Consider the following 21,338-nt stretch of genomic DNA (forward strand, 5'->3'; position numbering starts at 1 on the left):
CCTGTACCTACGCCACCAACACTGTGAACTTCTCACTACAATCTTTATGGGATTAACATTGTTGTCATTTTCCCCCACTCTGTTGTGAGTAAATATGCCAAAAATGCTCTGAGCATGCCACAAATTCACCAATTAAAAATACTCCCTGCACTGCTGGCTGTGGGTGATAAGAGGGAGTGTATGTTTATCCTGGGCTCCAGGGATTGCACTCAGGAATTCTGATTTCAGAAGCATGAAACTCCTCCCCAAGGGCATGTTACCAACCACAGCCAGCAGCTCTGGGCTGTGTCCTGAACATCTGTAGGTCCAGAAAGGTTGAGACCCTTCGGAGTGATGCTCACAATGAAATCTGTCACAGCTGGGCTTTCTTTGCACACAAAGACATGGTAACACAGGCTGCAAGGATGGTTTTTGTTTAATCCCTACAGCACAGAAATGCATGACTAAAATTTCACATGAGGAAAAAAGGTTAAAAAATAAACTGTGGTTTGTGACCAAGACGTACTTGAAACTTCCCTTAAATTGCACAGCCAGCATTGAGCTGATCTTGTCTGATCTAGATTTTACCAAGACGTACTTGAAACTTTCATTAAATTGCACAGCCAGCATTGAGCTGATCTTGTCTGATCTAGATTTTCAAGGCCACAAGAATTGCTTATTCCTCACCAAGAACAAGGGACAACTTGGTACCTTGTACTCACTGTGGAAAAGCCAGGTGTGGATGAACACTGACACAAATTAAATGGCAAATTCTCACTCTTACAGAGAGCTCAAGGCACTCTGCTCGGCTGTGCCCTCCTGAGAAGTCCCAGAGGCTCTGGCTGCCCTTGACAAGACCAGGAAAATAAAGGATAAAAGCTTTTTATCCTTTTGTCCTTTATTTTAAAGGAGAATAAAATAAAGGCTCTGTTTGTACAGCCAAAACCAAGAGGATAGAAAGGAATAATGGAAGTTATGATTTGGGGCTATAGGTACAACTGAGATTTTCTCTCATTTAGAAATGAATCTTTTTGGAGATCCTTCCTGGAGGTGAGAGGGCAGAGTTACACTCAGACCCAGCACTTACCCATTATATAAATCCAGCTGATATAAGAGATGAAAAAGAAGTCCTGTCATTCTGAGTTGCAGCAGAAAGCATTCCAGCATCAGCCTCTCTGCTGCTGACATTAAAGGAGAAGGAGCCTGTGGCTGCAGCAGGAATTAACCTCAGAACAACCAACTTCCTATTGCACCTGTGACTGGGAATAGCTCTGCACAGACATGGCAACAAAACCATTAAAATATTTTCTGCATTTCAACGGAGTTTAAAAAATATTCCAGTTTAAAAAATATTCCTTCTATTTTGTTTTTGTTTCTCCGTGCTTGTTTTCCTGTCAACGCTTATGCCAAGAACCATCATGAAACCGCTCTGAAAACACCAATCCACAAAAGTGGTTCATCCCTCCTAGATATCCACATGCAGGCACACTTTAGGGTCATAACTGGGCAGCGAAAATGTCTTTTTTTTTGCTGTAAAAAGCAAAGCAGGGCCTGTGATGAGCTGGGAGCCAGGACTGGATGGAGGCGGCGGGAGCTGCCTGAAGATCCCAGTCCTGGCTGCCGTCAGGAATGACAGATGGTGTTTGTCAAGAGGATAGAGATTTACCTTCTTATTTTACCATGGAAATACAGCAGCAAGAACGCTACCAACATCCACTATTTTATCCAACAGATTTAAGAAATATATCCCACATTTAAAAAAAAAAACAAACAAAAAAACAAACCAACAAAACAACAAATACTATTTTATCCAATAGATTTAAGAAATATATCCCACATTAAAAAAAAACAAAAAAACAAACCAACAAAACAACAAATCCCAACAGGATTCCTGCAGGAAAATAGAGCACCAGATGCAGCTGGAAATCCCAATTAAAAGAAGCAGTTGTGTTCACCAAGAGACAATGTCAGCCATTGCATGTAATTTATTTTCTCATTAAGGAAATGCACTGAGCACATACAGAGATTACATTCAATGCAGATTTATCATTACAGAACCATACGAAGATAAAGATACAATCAATACCTGCTTCCTGTAGCAGAAGAGATTGAAGGAACTGCTTCAAGCTGAGAATGAAATGAAAAATATACCGATTTAAGTGATTTTTATACAGATGAGACACTGGAGTCCAAATTACCATTCTCAGCCAAGATCTGCTGCATTGTTGCAATCTTTATATTCAACAGCTTTATCAGAGTGGTGCCTAGAGACTAAAAACAGACCACACTGCCTTGTCTGAGCCCACCTGAACAAAACTCCAGGAGAATCCAGTCAGTCTGAAGCCACAACCTACATGAGATGATGGAAGGATCCACACTGGGGAAAGAGCACAGTAAAACAAGGAGACAGCTCGGCCCCTGTGACAGCTACAAGGGTCACACTCTGCAGGGAGGGCTCACTCATTGACCTTGCAGCAGCTCTAGGGTTTGCAACCTGAATAAAATGTTGGTCAATGTGAAGAATTCTACTACACACTGCCCAGAACTGATTTTTCAAAGAATTATACTGAAAAAAAAAGTCACAACACAAAGCTAGGGGAAAAACTACTTTGCCATATATTTTGTGAGTTCCATAAATTTGATATCTAAACTTTTTCCTACTAGGCAACTAAAACTAGAACTGGAAAGTCCACCTCTACTTCAGTTACACCAGCTGGACTTTCAGGCAATCCTGTGCATGTTGTGTGCCAGGGGTTGGACCAGATTATCACAGCTGGACATTAAAATCTACAAATTCCCCTCATCTGCTTGCCTGGTGCTCTGAGTTTTGGATCAAAGGAGGTAGTGATGCACAGTGCCTTTTACTGTGTGACCCCTTCTGGATCATTTACTTGGTAAAACTACAATGAATGGGTTTATTAAAAATATTGATTTAGTCCCTCTTTACACCTCTAAAGACCTCCAAGTAATTTCATTCACTTTGCAAAATGAAAAGAATGCATAAACCACCTCAACTCCATCACATCACTCAAGGGCAGACCTGTATAGATATATACACTCTTACTCTCAAAGAGTGCAGTTTAGGGCAGTAGAGAATTATTTACATAACTGAAACCTCAAGAATTATAAACTCAAGTTATAATTTGCCTACAAGACAGGGATTAATCACTTGTTTTTAAAACCAGCAGGGGAGATAGATTGAACTAATCTTTGGATGGAGTACCAGTTCAAAAACAACTTCCAAACTCTCCTTTTTTCTTCTTCTTCTGATGCTGTGGTAAAATTCTCAAAGGATCAGAAAAGAGAAGACTGGAAGGTGTTTTTTCCCAAGGAAATACACACAAGCATAGAACCATTGAATGGTTTGGGTTGGAAGGGACCTTAAAGACCATCCAGCCCCCCTGCCAGGAACATATATACAACAGAATATCCATGCATTATTCTCTTAATGACCTTCTCTTACCAGTTTGTGTTAATACTAAATCATCTGTATTTCAAGTTTTCTTTTGTCCAGTACACCAATAAGCTCTGAAAGATTAACTTGCTTGCTAGAATCATCAGTCACTTTGTGCTCAAAAATTTTAGCTTGCTTTTGAATATCTGCCAACAGTAAAAAGCATTTGGCAGACATTTGCCCTTTACCTTACTACCAGGTTACCTGCAGCAAAGATTTCTCCTTATCCAAATTGCAGGAAAATGCGGTGTATTCACACAACCAATCCCTCAGGATAAGCAACAGGGCAGCGTTTCTTACACAGAGATCAAGACCTATTTAGCAGATGAAACAATTTTTATCTAAACATCTGTCAGGTCTTCCTACAGCTTTTTTGCCTAGTGAGATAAATGGTACATGGAGCAACGTGATTAGGAAATATTATCATCCCTTGCTAAGAAGGCAGAGTTGTTGCTTCAGGAGACTCTTTTTTTTTTTCTTCTTCTTCTTTTTCCCCCTCATGTCAGCTTCAACAAGGGGTGCCAGAGCAGAGTGAGGATGAGGAGGGAGAAGCAGCTGCTGGAGCTGGTGACCCTGGGAGCCGGGCTCCTGGCGTTGCAGTTGTTGGAGTAGCAGCAGTGGACGCTCACCCCCGGCGCCCGCGATCCCTCGCGCCTCGCCCGCTCGCAGAAGGACCTGAACGAGCAGGACTTCATGATGCCACCTGGAACGGAGCCAGCAATTAATAAACTATTAATTTTATTAATAATTATAGTTGTTACTCTGTGTCTGCCTTATCTGGTTGGATTTTTGCACCAAGCCCTGCAAAAATCCTTGTCAACGGTGTTTGTCACTCAAATACAAAAAAAAAGAAATATAAAAAAAGCTTAACAGCTAGCCTACAAGCAAAACTAAATTAATTAAAAAAATAACAATTAATGATTTTCAAATATATCCACAGCAAAGAAAAAGACAGACATCAGCATAACAACAAATTTAAAAAATACGTAACTATAATATATAATATAATGTAGTTAATAACTTTAAATCACACTTTGTTAAGAGCATATAAACTAAAAAACACACTAAACTAAAAATAAAAACTTTTTTCTTCTTAAGCCCTAATCACATGTGTATATGTCACGTCCAACCTAACAATAACATTCGGTGAAGTGAGCCCAGAAGGGCTGCAAATGGCCACATGCTCCCACCTGCACCCCCAGCACCAGCCTGACCACCCAGCACTGAGCAACAACCTCGGCTTTGGCTGCTCCTCACAAGAAAATGAGTACAGCCACAACAAGGCAGCACACCAACAGCTCCCACTTAAATAACTCTGATTTTTCATCTTGGAGGCAACTGGTGCAGATTAAATACCTTCGGATGTGCCCAAGTGCAGGGGCTCGTTAGCTTCTCTTCCATCCTAATTTCCAGCTAAGTCACTTAAGCAAAAAGTGGGCAATGCTTAAAATGCTTCTTTCCTGCTTTCCCACAGAGTGAGTGCAGCTCATTGTGGCCCACCAACAAATCACTCCCAGTGGGATTTTGTGCCAACAAAACTAGGACTGAGATTTATTAATGGGGTTTATTTTGAGAGGAGACATTTACTTTTGGTTTTGTCCTTAACTTACTACGCACTCTTCTCTTTCCAACACTGATTATTTCTCTCTTTTATGACAAATGCAGTAAGTCTGACACATTTGTGACACTTACTTGCTTGTCCTCTAATGACTGCACAGGCATCTGCAAGGCCTGGGCACTGCTGACTTCCTTGTCTGTTGCAGTCGTCATCACTAGAGCCTACACAGGTGTAACACTGCAGTGCTTCACCTGGGTGGAGGGAGAAGAGACCACTTAGAATTTACAAGAAGCATTTAAAGTATCAATCTTTCTAGTATGGTTTCAAGCACACAGAAAAAAAATGAAAAAAAGCTTTGGAAAATCCACAGAGTCTGTAAATCTTATCAATGTTTCCTTTTTAAAAATGGGTCAGATACTAATAAAATAAATAATAATAAAAAATCAACCACAGATTATTTAGTTGTTATAATCTGCAATTAAAATAATACAAGAAACATTTGATGTTCTGTAACTGCATCCATCCATATCTTCTTGTAATGTTTTCAGAGCAGAGCCCCCATCATGATCTTCCCCCCCCAGTCATGATCTTTGGTCCACAGTACCATGAAAAAGCACACTGTATACACATAAGATCTTACAGTGATCCAATTTTCCTCTTCTCCTGAAGCATCAATTCAGCTGGAAAGCACAACAGTGGATCTTGAGTTTTGCTCTTGTTTAAACACCACAACCATACCTCAACCCTCTTTCTTTTCCTTGCCACAAACTACACGGCATTTTCAAAGGAAGGCAAGGGTGGATTTGAAAGACATTTCAAACACCACACCTGAAGCTTGCAGAGCAGAAATCCCACCCTTGCTATCAGAGGGGACATTTGAATCTGTTAGGACACACATTTAACTTTACAGAGGTGCAGCTCTGTGCTGCTAACCACACACACAGAATGACCTAAAACCAACCCAACCCAGCAGAGGAGCCCAGAACAGCAAAGAGGCTCAGCCATGCCTGAGGTAGGAAATGCAAATGAAGTAAAAAAAGGAAAGAAAAAGGAGCTGACTTACTTTTGAGGACAAAAAGGGAGCTGATAAGAACCAGGCTGAAGACTGTCCACATCATGGAGATCCAAGAGATGCACCATTAGGCAAAGAAAGCAGTTTGTTTGCTATTAGAGCCTTAATGCTTCTCCTCCATCCCTAATCCTGTGCAGAGGATAACTTACAGGATAAAGAGGTGTTCAAGAGTGCTACTTATGCAGCTTATTCTGGCTGCACCTCTGATCACACCAACCTCATCTCCACCAGCCCTGCAGGCAAATTCTTCCAGGAGCAGGAAATTATTCACCTTTCAGTGCCAGACATGCTTAAAAACCATCCTGTCACCACATGCCTCAGCCTCTGACTCCTCCAACAGCCTCATTACATTTGCCCATGGGATTTGCTGGATCAGGGTCAGAGCATTAAATATTTTGGAGGATTAAGCCTATGCTTGAGACTTGAGTGGTCCAAATCCAACACATAGACACACATATATATATTTAGAGAGACATTAAGATATAGACCTAGATATGTGCACATAAGCAGCAGACTCTTGTGACCCACAAAGTGTTCCAAGCAGTGACCCATGAAGTGCTCTGTGGAGGAATTAATTCCCAAGAGCATCTGGTGCTGAAATAAGCCAGTGAAGGACACAAAAGAGAGCCATACTTATCTTCAACTTTCAACGAAAAAATTTATTTACAATAGAGAATTTAATTTGTGACATGCATTTTACTTTTTTTTTTCTTTTTTTTTAGATTTTATTTTACAAATCAGCAAATGCAGATAAAGTTTACATTCCTTAAGGCAAGAGTCCCCATGCAAGTAATACATGTTTATATTAAATCCAAAAGACATCCAACATGGGAACTCATGTACAAAGGGAAGGCTAGGATCAGCAATTTGTATTTTCTTAGAGAACTTGACAATCTCCCTGATACAGGAACTTTGAGATCAACTTGCTATGAATTATACTATGAAAATGCAAACAATAGCAAGAAATTCTGATAGTCATCTTAGTACTGCATACAATTAAATCAACTTTATTTAGAAAGAAAATACAGTAGTGCATACGAAAAAGTGAAAATATAACCTGTCCACATAAATGTATGGACATCAGTGTGCCAATGGTCATATTGCACTCAATATTGAAGTCCAGAAATTTGGTTCAAAGTTAGCTTTTCCCCATTTTGGCAATCAGTTCATCACAAATCTTTGTTAATTCTTCTATTTCTTTATTCTGAAAAATAAAATAAGAAGTATTATGAAGAGGATTGTTGCATTAACATGAGGGTTTTTTAAAATTTTAATATTATTTAACTAGTAGGAGAGGTGTGGGAAAATTAAATTTTCTCCAATGCTGAGAACAGGAGATCTATACATATAGATATATGTGCATATATAGAAAAACTAAGTGTTCATATTCATAGTACAGCTACATGCACTCAAACAAATGCTTCCTTTCTTCCAGATACAGCTCCTCCAGTTTAAATAAATCAAATTTAGCACCAAAGCAGACAGCTTCATAGCAGTCATTCCCAACACTCCACAATAATACAGAGTGGAAATTTGTTTCTAGGCTGCACTTTTCACTTTTTTTTCATTATTTTTCACCCTGCCTTGCAGAGCTGCAAGCAAGGACGAGCTGTTCTATGCCAAAGCAAGCTCCCTTGGCTGAGCACGAGAACACAGAGATATAAATAGGCATTTCCTACAGACATTTTGGAATTAGCATTGGAATTACTGCTAGCACTAAAAAGGGAAACAGGACCTGAGAGAAAAACCTGAGAACTGAAGCAAACCAAGGCCTGGGCTGCAGAGGTGCACCCCGAGCTCTGCCCAAGGCTGAGCCAGCCCCAAACCCTTGGGCTCAGATCAAACCTGGGTCCAGCTGGTGCACACAGGGGGTTTTGCCTTAAAATTTGGGGAGTGCTGCCGTCCCCAAGGCCAGTGAGCTGCAGGATAATCCTCAGGCAGAGCTTGGCTCCTGATTTACTTACCTTTTGTTCCAGTGTTCTCTCCAAGGCATCCACTTTAAGCTGCTCCTTCCGAAGGCTGGCCTGGTACGCTGCCTGCTCCTGCTGGGCTTTGCCTCTCACTTGTGCAATTTCAGCATTGGCTCTGCAAAAAACACAGGGTTTGGTCACATCAGGTTCTCCACAGGAAAGGGCAGAGGGTGCTCCAGGGTGGACAGCACTTTAAAAAATGGAGGGAGAGGGCAGGGCTGCCTTCTTCACATCTTGGGTATGTTGTGGGACTTGTCCCCGAACACTTTTCACAACTCCCTCTCTTGCTCAGCAGGGGCTGCAGAGTCTTTTCTTACTGTCTGTGTTGTTCCCTTTGTGCTTCTCTCAGATACCTCTGCTGGAGCCACAAATATGACTCAGGTAGAAGTGTTTTATGGCAGTTTCCAAACCTGATCTCCAGTTCAGGGGACTGTACTGTGAGTCCTGAACATGATCCCTAGAAAGGCTTAACTGCTCATTACGTGGAGATCACAAAAAAGAAACTGGCTAATGGCTTCTTTCTTGATTCTCCCATGAAAGTACATTAAGCAAACATAAAGATATTAGCTAAATATAGAAATTTAAGGTGTTCTGTATGGTCAGGAGCTGGAAGAAACACCAGCACGTTGCAGAAATTCTCATTATTGCAATTCTTTCCAACCTCCATCACAGAGCAGCCTGTGCTTTGCATATTGCAGGATCAGTTTAGGATGTGAGGTCCAACCATGGGAAGCCTTCTGCAGCATGAACTCCTGAAAAAATGTGTACAACCCATGCACCAGCCCTGGAAGTGTCCAAGGCCAGGCTGGACAGGGCTTGGAGCAACCTGGTCCAGTGGAAGGTGTCCCTGCCCATGGCAGGGAGTGGAACAAGATGGTTTTAAGATCCCTTCCAACCCAAATCATTCTGTGAATCCATGACTCAATTACCTGTCCAGTTTTTCCTCAGCATGTATTTTGAGTGCCTGATACCTCTGCTCCTCCTTCTTCACTCGTGACAAATATTCCTGCGCGCACTTCTTCAACACTTCTTCATTCTTAAAAGAGAAGATGACATCAAATTTAATCCAAGAGGTTAAAATGCAGGACAGGCACCTGTTTGTGGGAGTCACACACAGCTGTTTGAAGGGCTGCAGTCCAACAATGACACCCCCTGAAAGAGAATATTGCACAATGCAAAGAGATTTACAATTTTTCTGTTTGCATTTGATAGCTGGCTGCAATCCTTCACCTGAGGACTAAGGTTTGTCATGCAGAACATCAGAATTAGCTGGAAACACAAGTCCTACCTTCTGTTCAGCAGCACAGCACATTCTGGTCCACAGAATCTGTTCAGCCCTGCTCTTTAAAGGAGATGTTAAGGTGACTCACCTTCCGAAACCCTTCCAGGACTTCCTTCATCTTCTCATATCTCCTGAAAAGATCGGCCAGGGATTTCTCCACTGAGTTCAGATCGGCCAGAGCTTGCTCCTTCTCCACTATGAGCTGCTGAACAGTGTGGTGGGAGACAGATTTCTCTCTTTGTTCATCCTCTGGAAGAAGAGAGGAGTAGAGAAGAGAGAGGTTTTCAGAAGGGTAACAGGAGTCAGTCCACTGAGTTCACTATCATCTACAGTTTCTACTACAATCTGCCTTACTTGTGTATTAGTAAGTTTACAGGACCCAGAAAAGTCATATTTATATAAAGACACAAGCCTGTTTTGGAAAACAGTTGCTAAATACAGTGATATTTAAATATTTTGATGTTGGGGGAAAATGTGAATGTATCTCTGTACTGATGATTTCTTCACTCTGAACTCGGCTGTTCCCACGAAAAGGCAGGTGCTGGATTTCCCCTGAAGATGCACTAGGTGAAGGAAAGGGCATTTATGCACATTCCTAGCACTGGCCACCGGTTATTTGCCATTGTTGATAAATGCCTGTCATCTCCTGGCACCTTCTAATCCTGCACAAACAAGGCACTTTGTTCAGTGGAATGCAATTCTTCCCTTGGAAAAGCAGTGTTTTACCAGCTCTCAGGATTGCTGGAGCAAGTGGCAGAAAGGAAATCTAACAGTAGACAGACTTCCTAAGTGTAAAAAAACTGCAAAAAACATCTGCCAAGCTCCTCCTGTGTACAGTTAAATTTGAGCCAGGGGTGGTGGGAAGAACATAACAGGAATACAAATCCATATAGAGGAGTTTTCAAGGGAATTGACCTCATAATAAGTTGGAATATCCACATAACACTGGAAGAAAAGGTCTGGCATTGTCTTCCAACATGCTGCATTGTTCCTTCACCTCCTAAACTATGATTCTTGTGCCCATGTTTTAAGGGCTACTTTGAATGACACTGAAAGGAAAATCCACCCACAAAACACAGCAGTTTTACATAACCATTTTCCTTGGTTTATGATAGAAACTAAAATAAGGTAAAAAGTTCTCCTGTGGAAAAAACATGGGACATTTCACAATGTACAACTTTTCATCTGGGCCTTTATATTTGGAAACATAAAGAACTAAACAAGTTTGGGTTTTTTATTTGAATAGAAGATTTCATCTGAATTATTTATAGTGTTGGTCAGCTCCAAAATGCCAAAGCTGATACTGTCAATTCCCAAACTGAGATCAATCTCTTCCTTTTGCATATTCCATCCAAAAAATACACATTTTTGTTGGGCTGACCAAGGCCAGAGCAGAGATGATGACATGCTGTGCATCAGCTCCTGGGCTCCTCTGCTCACCCCTGACAGTGGCAGAGCCTGACCTCAGCTTACTTTGCTCTGTGTGACACAGAAGATGAAGGTTCTCAGGAGCTGCTTGTCACACCTTTATTTTACTGGTGAACAAACACCTTTGACATGGCAGAGAAGCCCAGCTGTGTAATACAACATCACTTGGATATATTTAACACTTTATTAAAAAGAAACATTCTTTTCTGTTTTGCTTTCTTAGAGACACCCTGTATTCTTCTACAATGTCAAAATTAATGTGCTCTCAATTAAAACAAAAAAATTTGTTGCCTTTTGTTTTTTCTAAAGCTCAGAGGTTGTCTCCTTATGTTCCAGCACTAGATTTGTTTAATGGTGCTGGAGATTACACCCTGCCTAGATAATTCCAAACCCTTTCCTGGCAGGATCCTGTTCTCTGGCAACACTTCTGTCACTGCAGCTCCAGGCAGGGCAAGAGATCCATTTGCATCCTCATCCAAAGTATTTTAATGTATTTAATATCACATCCCTACTTTTTGTGAGACTGTTGTCTGAGGTACTTTAGCCACTTCCTTACTTGTTTCCAGGGTGATCAGGAAGTTAATAATTCATGTCACACTCCCTCACAACTACTGAGCTCCTCCTCTTCCTCCCAGCACTTCATGGGCCCTCCTCTCTCCTCGGCTGGATCAGCTCCTCCAACACTCAACCCCCAGCACCATTTAAACTCATGGGAAACTGGGGCAACAGTTCCAGAATCACAGAATGGTTTGGGTTGGAAGGTACCTTAAGGCTCATTAAATTCCACCCCCCTGCCATGGGCAGGGACACCTCCCACTCGACCAGGCTGCTCCAAGGCCTGTCCAAGTGATGCTCCCAAACCAAAGTGGTTAAATACAAGAAAAGGCAGAAACTTGGCTTGAGGGGGACTAGGGTTTTACGTGATATTTTCATAAAATCACTGAATGGTTTGGGTTGGAAAGGACATTCTATTTTCTAAGACTATGATTTAGTTTCAATAAAATGTGCTGGTAATAGTCTGCCAGTCAAATCTTAGATAAGCGGCTACACATCCTTAATTCTAAATATGTTTACGAGGGTATGTGATCAAAATATTTGAATTAAATGACTTCCACATCTGCAACACACCCTGCCCAGGGCTCACCAACAATCACAGCAGTATGCTCAGGACTAACACTACCCAAATTGACAGAATCAGAGCAGCACCAAGGCAGATCCGCTTTCAGGCTCAGCTCACTACTACTCACACGACTTAATGGGAATGCAGCAAACAGAGAACAAAAGCAAAAGAAACTAAAGATGCAAAATGCTGGTGTGAAAGTTGGTGAAAAGCTTTACTTACCAGGCTTGCCTGTTTTGTTTTTGCAAGCAAATAGCAAGAAGCAACGAAAACGGAAGCAAAATAGAAAAATCGGGAATTGTTAGGAAAGCAGCAAATAAGTAATGCAACAACCTGTAATGCACAAAGCATAACAACTGTTTGTTTTTCACAAGGAGAATCTCATCATGTATTCAAAGGTAAAGTAATAAAAAATCTCATCATGTAAATTCATCATGTATTCAAATGTAAAAATAAGGATACATTTTTAACAGGAAAAAAAAACCCCAAAAAAACCAACAAACCAATATTAGCAACCTGTCAGTGAAAAGGAATTGGGGTGGGGATTTTGGCTTTGAGCCAGGTGTGTGGAAGGTGCAGGGAACACTGGGGTCACCCAGGCTCTGCTCCCTGGCTGTCAGAGCAAACATGGGCAGCAAGCACAAAGCACAGCCTGGAAAGCCTGGTCTTTCCACTCCCCCACTCCTCAGAGTAAACTAAAATGTGTTAGTGGTTGAGGCAAGTGTAGGACAAAAAAGGGAAAAAAAGATAAAAGCATGAGTAAAGAAATATACCAAGTGGCACTAAACAGGGATCTCCACACTGGCAGCTTGCACAGTGTGGCATGAAGTAATCACAGCAACTAAGCTGGGTAATTTTGGGTTCCATATATATATGACAGCAAATACTGAACCTTCCACAGCTCTTGGAATCAAAAGCAATTGCAGTTTGCAATGCACATTTTTCAGTGCCTTTAGAAGCAAACATAGGCAGCCATATATTGTTAATATGGGATATTTTCAGTATTCATTATGCACACACCAGCCTACAAAAAGCTCAGCAGGACCTATCAACCTCACTGAATATTCATCAGAGGGATTGGTGAAATTGGTTTATGTGCAGTGCCCTTCTAACGGGGCTGCATAAATAGTTCAGAAGGGTTAAATGATGAACAGAAACAGCACAGGCATTTCTTTTGTTAAGATGCATATTCTGCTTTAGCGCTGAGGCATCACTGGAATAACAGGTCACTGAAGTACATGCAAATAACAAACACATTTTCCTTTACACTGGCATTCAGATGAGCGAACTCCTTTATCGGAAGGGACAGCAATTTACAAGAAATGGCATGACAATGTGGGACAATTAGATAAAAAATTTACATTAAATGCAGGGAGAAGCCTCACATTTAACGTATTACCATGCTGTAGGATTTGCATACTGCTCTAATTAACGCAGAAAGGATGTTCTCTGTGTTGCTGTTATTGGTTCAGTTCCTTTGCAAACAGACAGCAAATTAAATTACTTATAGCTATAGCCCTTAAAAACTCACCACAGAACATGTGAGAGGCTCTGATACTCTCAATCTGAAGTTTAAAGATCTATTTACTTGTAGTCAATGACCAAATACTTATTGAACCTTCATTTCTTTGCAACAAGAGGAAGTGGCAATGGTGGAATGTACCATGTACACCAAGGCTGTGCCTCTGCCTCACGATTCCTATTCTGTATCTTACTGTTGCACTGCAGTCTCAAAATCTGGTTTTTTTTTTTAAATCTGTTTCTCAAAAATAGAAATTGTATTTATCTGTTGTTAACTGTATGCATAGCTTGGGGAAAAAAGGACAGGTCCTTTGTGTGTCTGTAGGACTGGCCAGGTTCAGGGTGGAAGCCACAGCAGGGTATGTAAACCAAAATGAAATAAGTTCTTTGCATACTCTGGTCACTCCTGCTTGAACACTTGCATGATGACAATGACACACACCATGTCAGAAGGCAGCACATTGGCTCAGTTGTACATACAAAAGGCAGTGGAGGCATAACACCAGAGAGAATGAAGCCTGGCATATTGCTAGTGTTTATTATTCATTATCATATATATTTCATTGACTTATTTATTATAGTTGTCATTCTCATAAATTTATTTTTAAGTCCATTTTACCCTTCACTTGAAAGAAGGCTGGGATGTCTCCCAGTGGCCAAGAAATCCAGGAAGGCAGCAAAAGCACCAGACACTGGTGCTCTTCTGAGCAACTCTGGCCTTGGAGATCCCAAAATTCCACTGAGCCATTTGCCTTTCTGGGAAACAGCTGGAGCTGAAGCAGTACAAGGAGCACAAGCCACTGGTGCTTTCTATAGCCAGACTAATAAAAAGAGCTTTAGAAATCTTACAGGAGGCTTTAAAATCACATCCCAGGGGCCAGACCTCACGTGCTGAGGAAACACATGAACCCTGCAACCTTTGGGTTTGAAGTGCTACTGAGGGTAGAGGTTTCTATCTGTGGGACATGCTGCTAGCAAAAGTGTTTTTTAATTACTGAGAGGCAAAACTTGTCACAATTTAGACATGAAAGGAGACTCCTGTGTCAGTAAGTAACTGGTGGGGTGGATTGGGCACTTGCAAGGTCCCAGCTGGGATTGGAGTTAATCTGGTTTTGGTCTGATCGATGCATTTAGCACAGATAATCCCTGTTGTTGTGAAGAGCTAACTTTGGTATCTGCCTTTAAACAGCTGTGAGCTGATGCCTAAGGGGTTTTTAGGTCACTGAAAGTCCTGGAGAAACCCATGAATTTGAAGCTGTTTCCTATGGGCCAGTTTGCTCTGCTGCAGAAGGGAAAGCCCTGAGCTTTCTGTGTTACCTGAACTGCCCTGGGGCTGCTGGCTGTGAGAGGAGGCCCTGACTTTTCCTTTTCTGGTGTCCTCAGATGCATTCACAATTCCCTGGAGCATCAGCAGATGCAGCCAGCATCAAAATGAAGCCCACAGATTTCAACCAGGGAGCATCTTTCACAGCAGGAACACCTACCTATCATCTGAGCAATCGTCTTCTCATATTCCGAAACTATTTTTCTGTAAGAGGGGAAAACAAGAAAATAAAAACATTTGGCAAACAACATCATTACTCACGCTTACATAGCAAGTAACACTAACAGAAACTGAACTGTGGTGCTTTTAAGAGATACAGAACCCCATCACACTTTTATATGTTCTTTATTGCCCAAATAACAAATAAAACTGACAATTTTAACACTGCACCTGGTTTTTAACTCTCCGTGGAAATCAATAAAGGTGAGGGGAGCAAGAACAGACTGCTTTGAAACAGATTCTGGTTTTTGCAACATCACCTGGCATGATTATAAACACAATCACACTGGTCTAACTCAAGAATTACAGAGAGCCTGATTTTTCCATTACTTTCTCCCCTCTTCTCCAAATTTGTGTTGGTTTGTTTTTAATAAAAACTTCAAGTAAACTTATAATTGGTAGCAAGTAAACCTAACAGTAGTGTTGGCTATCATCCAAAATATATCTCATCTTCTAAACTAATCTTCTCATGATTAAATGATTCACTATCACTTAAAAGAACAAGATCAAAATATTCAACTATGTAGCACAAAATCCATCATGTTCCATTTCCCAAATCTGTTTTTGAAGCAGAGGTGGCAAAATTCTACTTTTATGACTGTTTTATTTCGTATACTCACGGTAGGCTTTGAATTTCCTTCTTGAAGAGAGGTTAGCCAAAATAAGCAGATTAAATGTGATTTAGAAAGATGATCCATCCCTTCCCAGAGCCAAATAAAGCTAATGAAATGAGACTAGCTTGATCTGTGCTTTGATTCATGAGCCACGCAGGACCGTCTACAAAAAACAAAATTACCCCACACTTCATCTGAAGTGGATATTCCAAACAGCTCACTGGAGTTGGAATACACCTCTTTTGAAACTCACTTTCACTTGCTCCATTTTCAGAGCTCTGCTGCAGTTGGTAAGGTTACCGAAAGGATGTGGGAATAAAAGTGAGGAAAGGAGAAACTTACAGAGCTCCCAGAAAACTACTACAGTAACTCCAGAACTGCCTCAAATCTGAATCACAGACAGAGCCCAGAGCCCTGAGATGGCCACCTGGCCCTAAAGTCAGCAGCATCTCCCCTTCCCTGGTCCTGCAGAGCACTCAGAGAGCAGGGGCTCCAACCCCAGCACTGGGATTTTTCCTTTCAACCATAAATGACACTTTGGAGAGCAAAGAAATCAGGTTTTTTGTTTTTTTTATGGAGGGTGGAGACACACACAAGGCAATTACTGTGTGGAAGATGAAGGTGCAGAACCACGGTGTGCCAGCTGCTCTGTGTCACCCCTGGCTCTCCTTCCATGAGGGAAAAGGCTGGCAGTGCCCACTGGCAGCCAGCAGACACGTGCACCCTGACACAGAACAGACCAAACACCACACTTGAGTGTGAGCTGCACACTGAGACATTCCTCACAATCCCTCATTTTGTTCCCTCCTTGCTTGGCTCCCTGGGTTTGACTGCTCACAGCCACTGCGCTCTGTTGCTCCTCATTAAGCATTTCAGGGCAATGCCAGGGCTTTGTTCCCCATCCCAGCCGAGCACAAGGGAGGTGAGAGAACTCAGCTGGGCACGGGGAGGTGGCAAAAAAGAAATAAAGAGGCTGCCCTTGCCTTTTGCAGATGCTTCTCTTAAGATGCTTTGGCTCAAAGCCCCGTGCTGCTGCTATTCCAATCTGCCATGTGCAATTCCTGGCATCCATGACAGCGTTTGTGGAGCTCTGCACTGCAGCTCCCTTCTACTCTCCCTCCCTAAGCACAGTTTTCCTGGATACAAGCAATTCATTATGTAGGTCATCACTAGATACAGAGTTTAGCTTTAAATCACTGAAACTCCTCATTTTGGGAAGAGGCTGGTGCTAGAACAGAAGGGATTTTAAAGAAAATTCAGTCTCAGAAGTGACTGTAAATTATTACTTAAAGGAGGGATGCTAAAATAATGTGACAGTTTCCTTTTCTTTATGAGTTAAGAGGGGGACCATTTTTTCAAGGTAGAAAATAATTAGCTTTAAAGACTCCATGAAATATTTTATACACTCTCTTTTGCAATTGATGGCTTTCTCAGATTCAGATCAATGAGCAAGCCAAGCCCATTGCTTTGTCCTCTTTATGGCCCTACCAACTGAAAAAAAAAAAAAAAAAAAAAGCAAAGCTGAAAGGTTGAAAGGTTTTTCAACTGACTGAATGGAAGGCATCAGTGCTTCTTTGAGCAGCACTGCTCACATCATCCTCTACAGGGATTTATTTGTCATCCTTGCAAGTGGTAGGACCTGGGCTGGAAAGGAAGGTCAAAACCATGTTCCAGTGTACAGATATTTAATGTAACATAGGAAGGTTGGCACAGAAATAGAACAGATACAACCAGAACAAACTGAAAAGCTCTGGGTCCTTCTGTCAGCTCTCAAAGGGAACAAGAGAGCAAAAGCCAAGAGAACTATTGCTTAACTAAAATCAACCTTAGTGTGTGCAGCAATTAAAAAATCATCTTAGTTCAAAGAAAAGGGTGTAGAATCTTCCTGAAAGCCAACATTGATAGTCCAGAATGGTTCCTTTGCAAGAAACGCTTTCCTACTGACACTGGTTTGATTTCTATTGTTGAACAACCTTACAATGATGTCCTGGAGGCAGCCTGTACTACTGCAGACCTGCATGTTCTTTCCTACATTCCTTCCTTTTTGCAAGCAGAACTGAAGTGAATTTAATGTGCATTTAAGGTGCACCCCCCTGCCAGCTCTGCAGGTCACTCATCCAGTCTGCAACAGGAACCACACTATGCAATCTAGTGAGAATTCACACACAAACCAGAGGAAATCCTTCCCTGACATTAACCTGGAGTAAAACCTCCCTTATCCCTGTATTCTGAGGGTGTGAATGAGATCAGCAACACAGAAGTTTTCAATGATTACCCTGAACAGTGGTGCCCACCATAAAGTATCAGTTCATCATCAGTGCAAAGCCTTAAGTTAAAAATGATGAAGAAAATTCAGCAAAGCAAAACAATTGTATGAGCATGGTACTCTGCTGTCAAGCTGAGATGAGTATCTCTGACACAGTGATCAAGATAATAACCCACCTCATTTCCATCACTTCCCTTCTGCTTTCTTCATATTTCTCTTTCCACTCAGATACTTCCCTTTCCTTGGCCACAATCTGAAACAGAAAACACAGGGGAAAACCCCACTGGATTATACTCATTTTTTCATAGTTATTGCTAGCCACACTAATATGATACAATAGCTTTGTAAAATACATAATTTTATTCCTATTTCAAGCAGCTTACCATTTTTATATAATTATATAGCAATGTCAAGATGCACAGCGTACACCTGAGGTTTAAAACCATACAGATTTATTTTTATATAATATCTGCTTTTCCCATCTGTAAAACAAGTAAAACTTGCACCTTTTGCTTTAGCGTGGCTGAGGATGGTTTCAAGAACAGAACAAGTGATCACAACACAAAGCATTTGGGAGACAACAGGCAAGAAGGGAACAACAAGGGGCAGGTTTTTCCTTCCCCAGGTTGTGGAAGCAGTTACCTCTGCTCTGGCCAGCCGCAGTGTAGAGTCCAGGTCCTGCTGGGGGTAGAGCAGAGCCGTGGTGCTTTCTGCATCTGAGGTGCCGATGCGGGAGTACAGAGCACTTTTGGAGATGGAAACATCCGCTGGGATAGCAGGTTCTCTCTGTGTGGGTTTTTAAATACAAAGAAACGAACTATTAAATAGGTGTTTAGCTCATGGGTTTTCTGGATGTGGTTGGTGCTAGGGTTAGAGTTCTGTGCACCTCCAAATTACAATACAGACAAGGAGCTCTGAATTCAGCAATCATAAAATATACATTTAGGATCCATAAGAAGTACCAGGAGAGTCATATTACCTTTGCAGAGAGAAAATAAAGACAGCACTTTGCTATTAATATTTTAAAGTCTTATCTTAGAAAATGTACTGCTTTTCACCACAACATCCACAAGAAATGCACATCAGCAGGAAGAATCAGATTTGAAGGCAGAAAGCTTGTTAAGGGGAATTCTGCTTCCATAAAAATAAATCAAGAAACCAGAAGCAAGAGGACAGTTCACTTTCTTAGGTCTGGCCTGTCAATACATGGTATCTATCATAAAAACACCACATAAAAAGTGCAACTATGCAGGTGACACTGCTGCCCCACTGGTGTCCAGCATGCGATTAGTCAGTTAAATGAGGCTTTTTTTGCAGCTGTCAATTTTGTTCATCTCAGCAGCCCACATTAAATAAGGGAGAGCAGCATGTGAAATGAGGAGAGCAAAGAACAGGAACGTGACACTGAGATGCAGGAGACGTCTCACAAACAACTCTCAATGCAAACAACCCAAGCTACAGCACATTAAAACTGAGGAGATTACAAAGGATAGTCCATAGAACCCAGAATGGTTTGGGATGGAAAAGACCTTAAATCCCATCCAGTGCCACCCCTGCCATGGCAGGAACACCTTCCACTGTCCCAGGATGCTCCAAGCCCTGTCCAGCCTGGCCTTGGGCACTGCCAGGGATCCAGGGGCAGCCACAGCTGCTCTGGGCACTGCCAAGCCCCCACCACAAGAGCTGGACCATGAGTGGGGAGGAAAGTCAGGCTGATCAATGCCTTTTTCCATCCACTGATGGAAATGGATATTCAAATCCTGTCTTCCTGGTGTAGCATTTCCTTGCTGCTGAAAAGGGGATAATGTATTTCTCCAGTTTACCTGGTAACTTTGTGCATACAACAATGTATTCTGTTCCTTCAAGTTCACTAATGCTGTAGCTAAGTCTTTAGGCTTTGTCTGCAATAATTACGAGTAGTAATCAAGAGTATTTCAATTATTTTTTTATATAAAAGAGAAAATAATTATTTTCTTCTATTTTATTGCAAAAGAGGGTGGTGTGGTGTTGTTTTGTTTGTATTTTTTTAAGAAAATTGCAGAGTCATGCTCTAGTGACTGAAGCACAGGAGTGTGAAAGGAGTAGATAATGTCTGGATCAAGGTTCAATCCTCATTAATTTCAACATCACATATTCTTGTCTCAACACTGGTAAAGGAAATTTTGCCAGATGCTATTCCATAAAACATTCACTTCCTCAGAGTTCTTCTGACACTGCCCAGCATCACAGAAAGCATCCAAACCCAATGTTAATTTTGTTGTAATCCCCTGTGAGTTCTTGTATCACACCTGACTGAAGAAGCTGTATAAAAATTGTACACAATGCACACAGGACCAGATGTTCTGGATATCACATCTGTAAAGAACATGAAGAAACACTAACAACATTAAAAGACTAGGCAAGAAAATTTAATTAGAACAAGAATAACCTAAACAGTACTTACAGAACACCTCACTGCATCTTCATTTACAGGAGGCTCTCACTAATTTGCTTGGTATTTTTTGTTTTTACACCTAGGAGTCAATTGACTCTTCTAGGATTTATGGAGCAGGCTATCCTTTCTCTGGTTTTGCTACCTTTAACATGAACACCCAAAACAATGATCAATTCCAGCAGAATTAAGAGCTCAAACTCGGTGGATTTTCCTACCAGAAGAAAAACCATTCCAAGATCTGTCGAAAGTGCATAGCCTGTGCTCTAAAAGCATCTCCCAGTGTAAAGCAACATTTTGTTAGGAAAAAAATCCACCTGGGATACAAGCTCAGACACCTCTGTAAATGCATAAATACAAAAAAAAAAAAAAGGTTCTTTACTCCCTCCTTAATCACAAAGTAGGAATAACTGAGAGATAAAAAAGAGCCATTAGATCATCAAAGCTGTCCTCCAAAGAAAGGCCACCCCTCAGATCGATCTGTTGAACTGCATCTGTCACATTTCAAAAGCCTCCTGCAGCTTAATTTGCTGGATCTCATAAAGAGATTGCTGGAAAATATTCATTGTGCCAAGAAGAAACAGAAACGTTTTTCAAGCTTGTATAAAAACACGTCAAAGTAACTGCTGGGAGGATGACAATTTTTAAAGAAAAATATATTTAGAGCCTTTAATATGTACTTATAGGTATTTTTATATAGTGCACAACAGATCATTAATACAGTTATGTTTTCTCTAGCTCTCTTTGCATTTGAGGAAATCGCACAAAACAATAGCAATAATGACATGCAGAACAGCTTAAAATTTCCGAAAATGACCATAAAAACTCTTGAAATTTAACTACTGATCAGAAATGCTTGTGGTGTGGTCCAACCAGTGTTGCCCTAACGCTGGAAACACCCTGCACAAGTCACAACTGGGCTCTCTGGCAGGAGTAACCAGTAAAAGTCATCATGGTTTTACTTCAAAAGCCAATTTTACACAGCTCCTAATTGATGCATAACTCAGTAACTGTTATTTGCTGCCAGCAAAATATTCCTACCCTGAGAAAATAACAGCACCTGACCAACAGGATGATGCCGTTACCCAAAATAACCCAAT

The 21,338-nt window shown here is 41.3% G+C and overlaps 2 protein-coding genes across 8 annotated transcripts in view; both read right to left on the minus strand.

Annotated features, from left to right (window-relative positions):
* Window positions 1-1,999: 1,999 nt before the first annotated feature.
* Window positions 2,000-6,109, minus strand: LOC121350224 (CD59 glycoprotein-like). Its single transcript, XM_041461387.1, has 3 exons — window positions 6,055-6,109; window positions 5,126-5,242; window positions 2,000-4,136 (listed from the first exon to the last, which is right to left on the minus strand). The coding sequence occupies exons 1-3, from the start codon at window positions 6,107-6,109 to the stop codon at window positions 3,931-3,933; spliced, it is 378 nt and encodes a 125-aa protein (XP_041317321.1). The 3' UTR covers window positions 2,000-3,930.
* Window positions 6,110-6,704: 595 nt separating this feature from the next.
* TACC2 (transforming acidic coiled-coil containing protein 2) overlaps window positions 6,705-21,338 on the minus strand; it is a 127,905-nt gene continuing 113,271 nt past the window's right edge. For all 7 annotated transcript variants that reach the window (XM_041461569.1, XM_041461565.1, XM_041461570.1 and 4 more), the window contains 7 exons: window positions 18,450-18,593; window positions 17,984-18,060; window positions 14,869-14,912; window positions 9,404-9,564; window positions 8,963-9,069; window positions 8,028-8,148; window positions 6,705-7,267 (listed from right to left, as the gene is read on the minus strand). In XM_041461569.1, the coding sequence (XP_041317503.1) occupies window positions 7,202-7,267; window positions 8,028-8,148; window positions 8,963-9,069; window positions 9,404-9,564; window positions 14,869-14,912; window positions 17,984-18,060; window positions 18,450-18,593 (720 nt within the window). In that variant the 3' untranslated portion in view covers window positions 6,705-7,201. The remainder of the gene's footprint in view (window positions 7,268-8,027; window positions 8,149-8,962; window positions 9,070-9,403; window positions 9,565-14,868; window positions 14,913-17,983; window positions 18,061-18,449; window positions 18,594-21,338) is intronic.

This window comes from Pyrgilauda ruficollis, unplaced genomic scaffold (assembly GCF_017590135.1).
Source record: "Pyrgilauda ruficollis isolate IOZ18807 unplaced genomic scaffold, ASM1759013v1 scaffold15, whole genome shotgun sequence".
Lineage (NCBI taxonomy): Eukaryota > Metazoa > Chordata > Aves > Passeriformes > Passeridae > Pyrgilauda > Pyrgilauda ruficollis.

Excerpts from the sequence above, each read along its gene's own strand:
- LOC121350224 (XM_041461387.1), bottom strand. The coding sequence starts at position 6,109 with ATGATGTGGACAGTCTTCAGCCTGGTTCTTATCAGCTCCCTTTTTGTC. Across the intron at positions 5,243-6,054 it reads CTCCCTTTTTGTCCTCAAAA|GTGAAGCACTGCAGTGTTAC; the intron begins GTAAGTCAGCTC and ends CCCTCCACCCAG. Across the intron at positions 4,137-5,125 it reads AGTCATTAGAGGACAAGCAA|GTGGCATCATGAAGTCCTGC; the intron begins GTAAGTGTCACA and ends GCTCCGTTCCAG.